The sequence below is a fragment of the Microcaecilia unicolor genome, chromosome 4, assembly GCF_901765095.1.
Source record: "Microcaecilia unicolor chromosome 4, aMicUni1.1, whole genome shotgun sequence".
Lineage (NCBI taxonomy): Eukaryota > Metazoa > Chordata > Amphibia > Gymnophiona > Siphonopidae > Microcaecilia > Microcaecilia unicolor.
The window spans coordinates 318,920,042-318,934,555 of NC_044034.1; the positions used below are offsets into that span (position 1 = coordinate 318,920,042).

Genomic DNA, 14,514 nt, shown 5'->3' on the forward strand with positions numbered 1-14,514 from the left:
TCTGCAACACTAACTGCCCAAACCAACTGTCACGTCGGGTATTCTGCTCAAGGCAGTAGTAAGATGTGAGTGTGTGGACCGAAGACCATGTCGCACCCTTGCAAACCTCTTCAAAGGAGGCTGACTTCAAGTGGTCTACGAAGCAGCCACGGCTCCGACATAAGACGTCACATGACCCTCCAAAAAGTTAGCCCAGCATGGACATATGCGAAGGAAATGCAACCTGCTAGCCAATTGGAAATGGTATTTCCTGATGGCGACCCCCATTCTATTGGGATCAAAAGAAATAAAAAGCTGGGCAGACTTTCTAAAGGGCTTTGTTTGCTCTATGTAAAAGGCCAACGCTCTCTTGCAGTCCAAGATGTACAAGCTGCTTTTCGCCAGGATGGGCATGAGGTTGGGGAAAGAATGTTAGCAAGACAATTGACTGGTTCAGATGGAACTCAGATACCATCTTTGGCAGGAACTTACGGTACATGTGGACTACTCTGTTGTGATGAAAGGTGCATCCACTACTAATGTCTGAAGCTCACTGACATTACAAGCTTAACAGGCACAAAGAAAACAACCTTCCAGGTCAAGTACTTCAGATGGCAGGAATTCAGTGGCTCAAAAGGAGCTTTCATCAGCTGGGTGAGAATGACGTTAAGATTCCATGAAACTGGTGGTTTGACAGGGGGCTTTCACAAAAGCAAACCTCTCATGACATGAACAACTAAAGGCTGTCCAAAGACAGGCTTACCTTCTCTACACGCTGATAAGCACTAATTGCACCAAGGTGAAGCCTTACAGAGTTGGTCTTGAGACCGGACTCTGATAAGTGTAGAAGGTATTCAAGCAGGGTCTTTGTAGGACAAGAAAGGAGATCTATGGCCTTGCTGTCACACCAGACAGGAAACCTCCTCCATTTGAAAGAATAACACCTCTTAGTGGAATGTTTCCTGGAAGCCAGCAAGACCCGAGAGACACCCTTCGAAAGACCCAGGGAAGCAAATTCTAGGCTCACACATCCAGGAAGTGAAAGCCAGAGACTAGAGGTTGGGATGTAGGAGCGACCCCTCATTCTGAGTGATGAGGGTTGGAAAACACTCCAATTTCCACGGTTCTTCGGAGGATAATTCCAGAAGAAAGGGGAACCAAATCTGTCGCGGCCAGTAGGGTGCGATCAGAATCGTAGTTCCACAGTCTTGCTTGAGTTTTAACAAAGTCTTTCCCATTAGAGGTATTGGAGGATACGCATACTGAAGGCCTGTCCCCCAATGAAGAAGGAAGGCATCTGATGCTAGTCTGTCGTAAGCCTGAAGCCTGGAACGGAACTGAGGGACCTTGTGGTCGATGTGAGTGGCAAAAAGATCCACTGAGGGGGTTCCTCACGCTCGGAACATCTTGCGGGTTACACCCATATTCAGAGACCACTCATGAGGCTGCATTATCCTGCTCAGCTTGTCAGGTCATTGTTTACACCTGCCAGATAGGTGGCTTGGAGAAACGTGCCATGTTGGCGAGCCCAATGCCACTTCTGGATGGCTTCCTGACACAGAGGGCAAGATTCAGTGCCCCCACCCTCTGCTTGTTGGTATAATACATTACAATCTGATTGTCTGTTTGAATTAGAGTAATTTGATTGGACAGTCTATCGCTGAAAGCCTTTGGAGCGTTTCAGATGCTCGGAGCTCCAGATTGATCTGAAGATTCGTTTCCTGGAGGGACCAGGCTCGAGTGTGAAGCCCATCTAAATGAGCTTCCCAACCCAGGAGGGATGCATCCGTCGCCAGCACTTTTTGTGGCTGAGGAAATTGGAATGGAATTGTCCACCACTGAAGACAGCGAACAAGCTCCAGGGACACTTGGGATGTCATCCTCTAGACTTCCCGTGGCTTGAAACCACTGAGAAGCCAGGGTCCACTGAGCCGATCTAATGTGCAGGCGTGCCATGGGTGCAACGTACACTGAGGAAGCCATGTGGCCCAAAAATCTCAACATCTGCCGAGCTGTGACCTACTGAGATGTCCGAACCCTGGATGCTAGGGAAAGAAGACTGTCCGAAAGCACCTCCAGGAGGTAGGCTCAGACATTCTTCATACCAAGCAGGGCTCCTATGAATTCCAATTGTTGTACTGGATGGAGGTCTGACTTGGGGTAGTTGATAACGAACCCTAGTAGTTGCAGCACCCCAATAGTCACCCGCATGGACTCCTGAGCACTGTTCTTGGAGGTGCTCTTCACCAGCCAATCGTCTAGATAAGGGAACACAAACTCCCAGTCTGCGTAGAGATGCTGCAACTACTGCTAGACACTCGGTAAAGACCCTGGGAGCTAATGTGAAGCCAAAAGGAAACGCGTGGTACTGAAAATTATGTGTTCCCAGCCGAAATCGAAGATACGTCCAGTGGGCTGGAATATCGGGATGTGCATATATGCATCAGGTCCAGAGAGCACAGCCAATCGATTGCATGAATCATGGGAAGAAGGGTGCCCAGGGAAACCATCCTGAACTTTTCTTGCATTAGGAATTTGGGTCCCTTAGGTCTAGGATGGGCTGCACCCCCCCCCATGTCAGCTGAGGGGAGACATGATAGAGGTATATAAAATAATGAGTGGAACAGGTGATATGAAGCGTCTGTTCACGCTTTCCAAAAATACTAGGACTAGGGGGCAGGCGATGAAACTACAGTATAGTAAATTTAAAATAAATCGGAGAAAGTTTTTCTTCACCCAACGCGTAAACAAACTCTGGAATTCATTGCCGGAGAACGTGGTGAAGGCGGTTAGCTTGGTAGAGTTTAAAAAGGGGTTAGACGGTTTCCTAAAGGACAAGTCCATAAACCGCTACTAAATGGACTTGGGAAAAATCCACAATTCCGGGAATAACATGTATAGAATGTTTGTACGTTTGGGAAGCTTGCCAGGTGCCCTTGGCCTGGATTGGCCGCTGTCGTGGACAGGATGCTGGGCTCGATGGACCCTTGGTCTTTTCCCAGTGTGGCATTACTTATGTACAGCTTGAAATAAAAAACAGATAAAAATGTCAACTTAAAAAATAATAAATTAAATTATACACCAAATGAAATACATAGATAAACCCAACAATAGTATGTAAATAAATTGTAATGAAAACAAAATAGGACACCCACCTACACAATGATTCTTTATAATCAAAGTCAGTGGATATATGTATTGATGAAAAATAACTGAAAAATATCATAAAAATCATTGTAAAGTGAAATGACAAAATATGATAATGAAAATGAATAAAAATAAACTCACATGTATAGGAGACTGAGGTCATAGATCTTCTCAAATATAAGGTAAAAAACAGCTCAACTGAATAATCATAAAGAGTGGTGACCTAAATCAAAAAATTAAAATAAAATTGAAGAAAAAAATAAAAATATGAAAAATAATGATGAAATGACAATATAATGCTAAAAAGAATTATCAATCATAAAACAATAGTAAGTGTTTTGTAATATTCTTAAGCTGTTGGTATATCGATAGGCAGTCTACATAGAGGCATATTTTCAAAGCACTTAGCCTTCCAAAGTTCAATAGAAACCTATGGAACTTTGGAAGGCTAAGTGCTTTGAAAATGAGCCCCATTGTCTGCTAAACATGTTTTAGATCTTATGGTGCTGCTTTGTCTAAATAACTGTGAACAAAATCTATTTACCAGACGAGTTTGTTATGTGTCTATCATTGACTAAAACGAGTAGTCAAGAGTAACTGTTTAAACTAAGTGTTGCTAAGAGTATTAAAATATTGCCACTACAACCATGTAAACCCTTGTTTATTTTTATTTTTGATATTTTTGTTATTATTTTATTGATAGGTTTATTGATTTTGGTCCTACTTAAGAGCACAACTATGGAACGCACTGCCAAAACTAGTAAAAACTACGCTCAACCACCTAAACTTCCGAAAAGCACTAAATTGATTTTGGTCCTACATAAGAGCACAACTATGGAATGCACTGCCAAAACTAGTAAAAACTACGCTCAACCACCTAAACTTCCGAAAAGCACTAAAAACAGACCTGTTCAGAAAAGCATATCCCACCGACCCAACATAAGAAGCCTTTCCTCAGCTGAGAGGTGCCCACCTCTACCACCGGCTGCCTTTCAGGTGCTGTGGAGGACTTGCAGCTCATCTGCATATCCTTACAGCCTTCTCCGGGGTGACACCCAGGTCCACCCCGATCCACTCAGGGCCTCCACTCTAGGTGCCCAGCGCTCCCACCAGGTGCTGTGGAGGACTTGCAGCCCTTCTGCATTTCCTCACAGCTGTATCCGGGGTGACTCCAGTTCCACCCCGATCTTCCCAGGGCCTTCTCTCCAAGTGCACAGAGTTTCCAGGTGCTTTTTGGCTAGGATCAGGCGACCCTCAGGGGGAGGAATGCTGGCTTCGGCCTAACCCCTGGTAAGCCTTTCCTCAGCTGCCCACCTCTACCACCGGCTGCCTTTCAGGTGCTGTGGAGGACTTGTAGCTCATCTGCATATCCTTACAGCCTTCTCCGGGGTGACACCCAGGTCCACCCCGATCCACTCAGGGCCTCCGCTCTAGGTGCCGCGCGCAGGGGCATTTTTCTCTTTGTATCTAATCTTTTTCCAGTTGCTAAAGTACCTTAATCATTCACATTCTCTTCCTAGCTCTGTCCCTTCCTAATCTTTTCCCTCACCCCCTACCTCTCTCCGCTACAGGAACTCACTTCCCATCCATTGACTTCATCACCTCACCTTCTCTCCTACCCTCTTCCTCCCTCTTGGCTTTTAATCTCCGTCTCTTTCTTCCCTCCATCTTGCCTTCCCCATTCCACCTAAATATCTCGCCTTCGACGCCTTCGTGGCCACACCTCTCCTACTCTCCTCCGCTCTCTTTTACTCCTTCTCTTACTCTCAGCTGGTGACATCAATCCCAATCCTGGCCCTCCTCACCAACTATTATCCAAACTCTATAGATCTCACCGTGACCTCTCTAACCTCATCTCTATTCCTCTACTCCCCTCCTCTTCTCTGCCCTTCTCTTGCGCCCTATGGAATGCCCGCTCTATCTGTAACAAACTCCCCTATATCCAGGACCTCTTTATCTCGCGTCACCTCCATCTGCTCGCCATAACAGAAACCTGGCTCTGCCCTGATGACTCTGCTTCAGTCGCAGCCCTGTGCCATGGCGGTTATCTATTTTCACATACTCCTCGCCCTGCTGGCCGTGGGGGCGGTGTTGGACTACTTCTCTCTCCCTCCTCCAGATTTCAACCCCTTCTTCCACCTGAATCTCACTGTTTTTCCTCCTTTGAAGTCCACTCTATCCGCCTTTTCTCTCCTCTGCCTCTTCGAATAGCGGTCATTTATCGTCCCCCTGATAAGTCCCTTTCATCCTTTCTCAGTGACTTTGACGCCTGGCTTGCCTTCTTCTATGATCCTTCCTCCCCCTCTCTCATCCTTGGTGACTTTAATATTCCTGCTAATGATCCTTCCAACTCTTATATTTCCAAGTTACTCGCTTTAACGTCGTCCTTTAATCTCCAACTATGCTCCACCTCCCCCACTCATCAAAATGGTCACTGTCTTGATCTCATCTTCTCCTTCAACTGTTCACCTTCTAGTTTCCTTGCATCTGATCATCCCTCCTCTGATCACCATCTTATAACTTTCACACTTAAATCTCCTCCCTCCCAGTCCCGTCCTATCCTATCTAATTTATCTAGGAATCTTCACGATATTGACCCTTCATCTCTATCCTCCCATGTTTCAAACCTCCTCTCTACTGTGGCACCATCCACGTCTGTCAACGAGGCTGTTTCAGCTTACAACAATACTCTATCCTCTGCCTTAGACACTCTTGCACCTTTGATGACCCGCCCTGTAAGGCGTACAAAACCACAACCTTGGCTGACTTCTAATATCCACTACCTACGTTCCTGTACCCGCTCCGCCGAACGCCTCTGGCGGAAATCTCGGGCCCTTGCTGATTTCTTACACTTTAAGTTCATGCTGACCTCCTTCCAATCTGCTCTTTTACGTGCCAAACAGGATTATTATATCCAACTGACCAACTCTCTTGGCTCTAATCCTCGACTTCTCTTCACCACATTGAACTCTCTCCTCAAGGTGCCCCCTCCTCCAACTCACCCCTCATTATCTCCTCAGACCCTTGCTGAATTCTTTCACAACAAGGTTCAAAAGATAAACCTTGCTTTCTCTACCTCACCAGCTCTCCCTCCACTAGTCCGTTCCCCTCTCTCTCCTTCCCCTCATTCCCTTTCCTCCTTTCCTGAAGTTACTATTGAGGAAACTACACTTCTCCTTTCTTCCTCAAAATGTACCACCTGTTCCTCTGATCCCATTCCACCCACCTTCTTAATGCCATTTCTCCTGCTCTTATTCCTTTTATCTGTCATATTCTCAACCTCTCACTTTCCACTGCGACTGTCCCTGCTGCCTTTAAACATGCTGTGGTCACACCTCTCCTTAAGAAGCCTTCACTCGACCCTACTTGTCCCTCTAATTACCGACCCATCTCCCTCCTTCCTTTTCTCTCCAAATTACTTGAGCGTGCTGTTCACCGCCGCTGCCTTGATTTTCTCTCCTCACATGCTATTCTTGACCCACTACAATCTGGTTTTCGCCCTCTCCACTCAACCGAAACTGCGCTTACTAAAGTCTCCAATGACCTATTACTGGCTAAATCCAGAGGTCAATATTCCATCCTCATTCTTCTTGATCTTTCCGCTGCTTTTGACACTGTCGATCACAGCATACTTCTCGATACCCTGTCCTCACTTGGATTCCAGGACTCTGTCCTTTCCTGGTTCTCTTCCTACCTCTCCCTCCGCACCTTTAGTGTTCACTCTGGTGGATCCTCTTCTACCTCTATCCCTCTGCCTGTCGGCGTACCTCAGGGTTCTGTTCTTGGTCCCCTCCTCTTTTCTATCTACACTTCTTCCCTTGGTTCATTAATCTCATCCCATGGCTTTTCCTACCACCTCTATGCTGATGACTCCCAAATCTACCTTTCTACCCCTGATATCTCACCTTGCATCCAAACCAAAGTTTCAGCGTGCTTGTCTGACATTGCTGCCTGGATGTCTCAACGCCACCTGAAATTAAATATGACCAAAACCGAGCTTCTCATTTTCCACCCCAAACCCACCTCCCCGCTCCCCCCTTTTCTATTTCTGTTGATGGCTCTCTCATTCTCCCTGTCTCCTCAGCTCGAAACCTTGGGGTCATCTTTGACTCTTCTCTCTCCTTCTCTGCTCATATCCAGCACACCGCCAAGACCTGTCGTTTCTTTCTTTACAACATCCGTAAAATCCGCCCCTTTCTTTCCGAGCACTCTACCAAAACCCTCATCCACACCCTTGTCACCTCTCGTTTAGACTACTGCAATCTGCTTCTTGCTGGCCTCCCACTTAGTCACCTCTCCCCTCTCCAGTCGGTTCAAAACTCTGCTGCCCGTCTCATCTTCCGCCAGGGTCGCTTTACTCATACTACCCCTCTCCTCAAGACCCTTCACTGGCTCCCTATCCGTTTTCGCATCCTGTTCAAACTTCTTCTACTAACCTATAAATGTATTCACTCTGCTGCTCCCCAGTATCTCTCCACACTCGTCCTTCCCTACACCCCTTCCCGTGCACTCCGCTCCATGGATAAATCCTTCTTATCTGTTCCCTTCTCCACTACTGCCAATTCCAGACTTCGCGCCTTCTGTCTCGCTGCACCCTACGCCTGGAATAAACTTCCTGAGCCCCTGTGTCTTGCCCCATCCTTGGCCACCTTTAAATCTAGACTGAAAGCCCACCTCTTTAACGTTGCTTTTGACTCGTAACCACTCGCCTCCACCTACCCTCCTCTCTTCCTTCCCAATCACATTAATTGATTTGATTTGCTTACTTTATTTATTTTTTGTCTATTAGATTGTAAGCTCTTTGAGCAGGGACTGTCTTTCTTCTATGTTTGTGCAGCGCTGCGTATGCCTTGTAGCGCTATAGAAATGCTAAATAGTAGTAGTAGTAGTAGTAGAAGATACCTGCGATATAACGTAACCAAAGACCATAATGGACATATCCTAACTCTTCCTCTCCCTAAGTTCCCCCAACTGTATTTACCATACATGTACCTCATTCTACTGCAATATCACCTTGTATTTGTTCATACCAGAATTGGCTAACGCCGTTTATGTTACTATGTAAGCCACATTGAGCCTTCAAAAAGGTGGGAAAATGTGGGATACAAATGTAACAAATAAATTTATCATTTTTCATTTCTATAAGAAATTATTTTTTAAATGATTTATTTTTTACTTATTATGATTATTTTTACTCATTAACTTTATACAATAATTATTCAGTATTATTTAAACCTTTATCATACATAGATCTTCATAGTCATTAGTCACAGAGGTTGTTTAAACCATAAAATCTATCGCACATTGTAGTATTTTACATCATTAAGAAATAATAGATATTCGTTCTTCCATTTGTATTTATATTTATTTATAGACTCTCCTAGTAAGAAACTTTTCTTACAAATGCAGATTGACCCTTACTTCTATATTTAAGTCATTTTGTTACATTTTTTAATTTATTTTTTTAACTTGTTTCAGATGCAATTGGTCAAAGACATCACTGACGTCACTGATTAGCGTTTAAAATTAAGCACACATTTTCAGTACTGTTTATCATTTAGAATTCATAGTAGATATTCTTTTTGATTTTTTATTTCTAATTCACATCTACAAACATTCCCAGTAGTGTTCTATAAAAATAATACAAAATTCTCATTGCACTTTGACCTCTAACTTCCCAAGTCATTCACAGCGGTGGTTTTTTCAGCCTTTACAGAGTCGCGAGGGTGTTTGACTGTTTTTTTTGTTGTTACATTTGTATCCTGTGCTTTTCCACTCATGGCAGGCTCAATGTGGCTTACATGGGGCAATGGAGAGTTAAGTGACTTGCCCAGAGTCACAAGGAGCTGCCTGTGCCTGAAGTGGGAATTGAACTCAGTTCCTCAGTTCCCCAGGACCAAAGTCCACCACCCTAACCACCAGGCCACGCCTCCCTCACGTGAGTCTTTCCTCGTTCCGTTTTCTTTTTCCTTTCAAGATTACATTCATGGCTATGGGTTTACTTGGTTGTAGTGGCAATATTTTAATACTCTTAACAACACTTAAACAGTTACTCTTGACTACCCGGTTTAGTCAATGATAGACACATAAAGAACTCTTCTGGTAAATAGATTTTATTCATGGTTATTTAGACAAAGCAGCACCATAAGATCCAAAACATGTTTAGCAGACGTTTGAGAATCAATAACTTTGCTCATTATATTCATCGGATTACTACACGTTTCATTTAAATATTTATTTTTTCAGACTGCCTATCGATATACCAACAGCTTAAGAATATTACAAAACACTTTATTATTACTATTACTTTATTATTGATAATTATTTTTAGCATTATATTGTCATTTCATCATTATTTTTCATATTTTCATTTTTTTCTTCAATTTTATTTTAATTTTTTGATTTAGGTCACCACTCTTTATGATTATTCAGCTGAGCTGTTTTTTTTTTACCTTATATTTGAGAAGATCTATGACCTCAGTCCCCTATACATGTGTTTTTATTTTTATTCTTATTTATTCATTTTCATTATCATCATATTGTCATTTCATTTTACAATGATTTTTATATGATATTTTTCAGTTATTTTTCATCAATACATATATCCACTGATTATAAAGGATCATTGTGTAGGTGGGTGTCCTATTTTGTTTTCATTACAATTTATTTACATACTACTGTTTATCTATATTTCATTTGGTGTATAATTTATTTTTTTAAGTTGACATTTTTATCTGTTTTATTTCAAGCTGACATATTATGTAACATATTTATTTGTTACAAACAGTTAAATTTTATTTTATATATAATAATTTCTTCTATATATTATTTACATTACATATTATGAGGATGACATTTATAATTTCTTTTGTGGGAGTCCATTTATGATTACTATTCATTATTAATACTTTTTTAAAAAATAATTTTTGAGTGTGGGATATTAGAATTATGGAGTCTATAGATATTTTACATATACATATATATATATATATATATATACACACACACACACACATGTATTATCTTTCTATAAATGGTTTAATATTGAGTATATATATTATTTTTATATATTTGTTTTTGAATTTTCTGTTTTTATAGTATATGTATTTATATACATTATTATTATGTTTGGTATTATATAGATTTTTAAATTTTATGTTATTTGTCTTGTAGCCCCTGACACAGCCCTGCTGGGCGAAACACAGCCTGTGTCGGTCTGATCTGAACATTTGGTTTTCATTTAATAAATTTGTGTTTTATCTCCTACTGCTCTGCTCTGTTGTTTTTCCAACCTAAACGGGTAGCTCTGGGAGACCCAGCACCGCTGAAGGAACCCAAATTGCCCCTGCTGTTTTGGGGCTCCAAAAGGAATCTGGCTTGAAAGGCCTACTGGCACTGAGGGCTCTCAGAACTCCTGTGGCAAATCTAAGGAAGCCAGAGAAACCAGAAATCCCCAGGACAGGGATCTTAAGAGTACTCTGGGTGGCCCCTTCCGCCACAAAGTCAGAAATGGTTCTTGCAGTAGGCACAAGGTGCTGGCAGCTGTGCTCTGCTGCCAGTTCTTGCAGCTATTGCAATGTTGGCCAGTAGGCATGCCCAGCCACGTGGCCAAACTGCATAGGCTGGTCTGGCTGCTTGAGCCAACCTCAGCCATCACCTACTCTTGGCAGGCATACTCAGCTTGCTCTCTCGCTCTTTTTTTTTAATGCAATCTTTTTTTTTCAATTAGTTTATTCTCTATACAACAGAGCCATGTTCTGTGCTCTACCAAGTGCTGTCCATGGATCTGGGAACATTGGAGTGACCATTAGGCTTGACCAAGTTATGCAGCCTTAGCCTGCAGCTGGGAGCTAGACCAGGAGCACCAGACTGAACAACTTACCATCTGATAGAAGTAGAGAAAATATTGGCGTTTTCCACCGAGTGCCAGCAGGTTATATCTGATTCACTGGAAAAGATCAGTCTCTCTACCTCCATCTGTTGGTAGGAGGGATAACACTTCCTTGTTCAGGATGGTGTGGCTCAGACAAGGAATGCACTTTGGAATCTTTATGGATAGAAACTCCATGTAAAAGGGGGAATGGATAGCGAAAGGAGTATGCTATCGACAACCTGGTCAGAAAGAACAGACATATATTGAAATGTTAGCAGAAATTAAGGAACAAATTAGAATTAGGTAGCATAATAATGTGCAATTTCAAAATACTAAACAAATATTAAAGTGAAATAGCTACTTATCAAAATTCAAACACAAAGGTTATCACCCAAAATTAATGTAGAAAGATCATAAAAAAAGTCACATTCAAAAATGTGGTCTATTTTTTATTGTTATTATGGGCCTGGCCTCTTAAACCGCACTTGTCCCGTCTGTGTCCGTGCCAACCCTCAGACTTACCCTGTTTCTGGGAGTCAGTGTCTGTGCTGGCTTCTGCTTGTCTCTGTGTCTGTCTTAGGTTCTCTCTGGCTCTGTGTGCTGATTGCCTTACTGAACCTCACCTGTGTGGGCTTTGCCTCTTCCAAGATGACTGCCGCCTCCTCCTCTTTGCCAGTATCCAAGATGGCTCCCGCTGTTCCTTTCTATGGGCTGACTGCTCTGAGTGTCAAGCCTCTGTTTGGTCACAAGGTGATTGCTGCAGCTGTGGCTCTGGTGTTGATGGGCTTTATTAGTCACTTGGAGACTACAGTCCTGGCCTTTGCATCTCATCTCTTCTCATCTAAAGGTCCTGCTGTATAGAGTGCTCTGTACACAGTTTCAGTGTTTGCTCTGAGTGAGTTCTATGTTTGTGTATACTAGCTAGCTTAGGCACCGTCTGGCTTGTAAGCCTGTGCATAGCTCTGCTAGTTCTCTGTGTTTGTTTTCAGTGTATGACTAGTTAGCTTAGGCACCGTCTGGCTTGTTGCCTGTGCATAGCTCTACTAGTTCTCTGTGTTTGTTTCCAGTGTATGACTAGTTAGCTTAGGCACCGTCTGGCTTGTTGCCTGTGCATAGCTCTACTAGTTCTCTGTGTTTGTTTCCAGTGTATGACTAGTTAGCTTAGGCACCGTCTGGCTTGTTGCCTGTGCATAGCTCTACTAGTTCTCTGTGTTTGTTTCCAGTGTATGACTAGTTAGCTTAGGCACAGTCTGGCTTGTTGCCTGTGCATAGCTCTACTAGTTCTCTGTGTTTGTTTCCAGTGTATGACTAGTTAGCTTAGGCACAGTCTGGCTTGTTGCCTGTGCATAGCTCTACTAGTTCTCTGTGTTTGTTTCCAGTGCATGACTAGTAGCTTAGGCACCGTCTGGCTTGTGGCCTGTGCATAGCTCTGCTAGTTCTCTGTGTTTGTTTCCAGTGATAGACTAGCCAGCTTAGGCACCGTGTGGCTTGTAGCCTGTGCATAGCTCTACTAGTTCACTGTGGTTGTTTAGTGTTAGACTGGCCGCCCTTGCTAGTCACTATCCCTAGACTGTGTTTGTTCCTAGTGTTAGACTAGCCGCCCTTGCTAGTCATTATCCCAAGACTGTGTTTGTTCCTAGTGTTAGACTGGCCGCCCTTGCTAGCCACTATCCCAAGACTGTGTTTGTGCCTAGTGTTAGACTAGCCGCCCTTGCTAGCCACTATCCCAAGACTGTGTTTGTTCCTAGTGTTAGACTAGCCGCACTTGCTAGCCACTATCCCAAGACTGTGTTTGTGCCTAGTGTTAGACTAGCCGCCTTGCTAGCCACTATCCCAAGACTGTGTTTGTTCCTAGTGTTAGACTAGCTGCCCTTGCTAGCCACTATCCCAAGACTGTGTTCCGTTCAGCTAGCCGTCCTGCTAGCCCTCCTGCGGAGACAGTGACTTCAGCTAGCCGTCCTGCTAGCCACCTCCAGAGACAGTGTTGTATCTCCTGCTAGCCGTCCTGCTAGCCCTCCTGCGGAGACCGTGACTTCAGCTAGCCGTCCTGCTAGCCACCTCCAGAGACAGTGTTGCATCTCCTGCTAGCCGTCCTGCTAGCCCTCCTGCGGAGACAGTGACTTCAGCTAGCCGTCCTGCTAGCCACCTCCAGAGACAGTGTTGCATCTCCTGCTAGCCGTCCTGCTAGCCGTCCTGCGGAGACAGTGACTTCAGCTAGCCGTCCTGCTAGCCACCTCCAGAGACAGTGTTGAATCCTGCCGACTGCCAGAACTCGGACAGACCCTGCTTGTCTGCCTTGCCTTCGCCTAGGGGCCAGGGGGCACCCCTGGACCTTCATTCCTGCTGTTCCTGTAAGTCCTACCGGCTGCCAGAACCTGAGGGCTCAACCCGAGGGGGAAGGCAGTCAAGTGTAGGTGAAGCCTAGGTCCAGGGTGTTCCAGTTCCGCGGGTTCCGCTCCAGTGTGTTCCAGTCCAGCGGGTTTCACTCCTGTATGTTTCAGTCCAGTGGGGCCACTCCAGTGTGTCCAGTCCAGTGGGCCCCACTCCAGTGCGCACCCGTCCGGTGCGTTCCAGTTCCGAGTGTTCCGGTGTAGAACTCCAGTCCGGAGTTCCGGTCCAGTCTTACCTCCTCTCTACCTGGAAGGTGATTTTGCCTAAAGGACTCACAAACCCCGCGCTTCCGGGGAAGAAGCCTGAAGGTATGCCAAGGTCCTCGAGAGCGCGGCAAGCGCGAGAGACGCGACAGCACTAGCAGTCCCCAGTGCAGTAATACCGATAAAGCGCATTGCCATGCAGCTTGATAAAAGTAACGATATGAAATTATAATACAAACATCATCACTGTTGTAAGTACAATGGCACTTTTCAATTTAGTGTTAATACTGTTCAGATACTATGTCTTTTACCATTGATTTTTATATTTTGATTTATTCTTTTATCTCTACCTATAAATATATTGGTATATGTACAGGTATAGGGGAGAAGAATCCTCAGTGAAAATGCTCTCAGTGAAAACTCTCAACATGGATTATATAGCAGCTTAAGTTGGAGCTTCTATTGATATTAGGTCTGAAAACCACCAATGTGTAACAATTTTTTTAAAAGAATCTTTATTAGCAGAACAGATAACATACAGTTATCTAAAACAAATAACTCGTATTCCTCAGTTATTGGCAATTGGTTTACCTTATGCAGTGCTTTTTTGTAGAAAAAAAAGGTGCTGGTACTCATTGTGGGCGGAGTCACCACATATGACCACACCTATTGTAGCCACACCCCTTATACCAGCCATAGCGAATATAAACAGACATCATTGAAAATATTATAGTAGTATAGGAGAAAAAATAACATGATTTTTTTTTCATTATAAATAATTTCTGTAAGCTATTACAGCTCCAGTATACCCAGTGCAAAATAAGACAGCAGATGTAAATTCTCAAATTGGACATATTCCAGACACTAAAATGAAAATAAAATGATTTTTTCTACCTTTGTTGTCTAGTGACTTTGTTTTTC

General features: G+C 43.7%; 1 protein-coding gene across 4 annotated transcripts in view; it reads right to left on the reverse strand.

Moving 5' to 3' along the window:
• Positions 1–14,514, reverse strand: part of FIGLA (folliculogenesis specific bHLH transcription factor) — a 157,527-nt gene that overhangs the window by 108,755 nt on the left and 34,258 nt on the right. For 2 of the 4 annotated variants that reach the window (XM_030199626.1, XM_030199623.1), the window contains exon 1: positions 3,268–3,343. The exons of 1 other annotated variant lie outside the window; for it this stretch is intronic. In XM_030199626.1, coding sequence (XP_030055486.1) covers positions 3,268–3,269 — 2 coding nt within the window. In that variant the 5' untranslated portion in view covers positions 3,270–3,343. Of the gene's footprint in view, positions 1–3,267; positions 3,344–11,008; positions 11,044–14,514 lie in introns of those variants that run through there. One more of the 4 variants, XM_030199625.1, reaches the window with a different exon arrangement.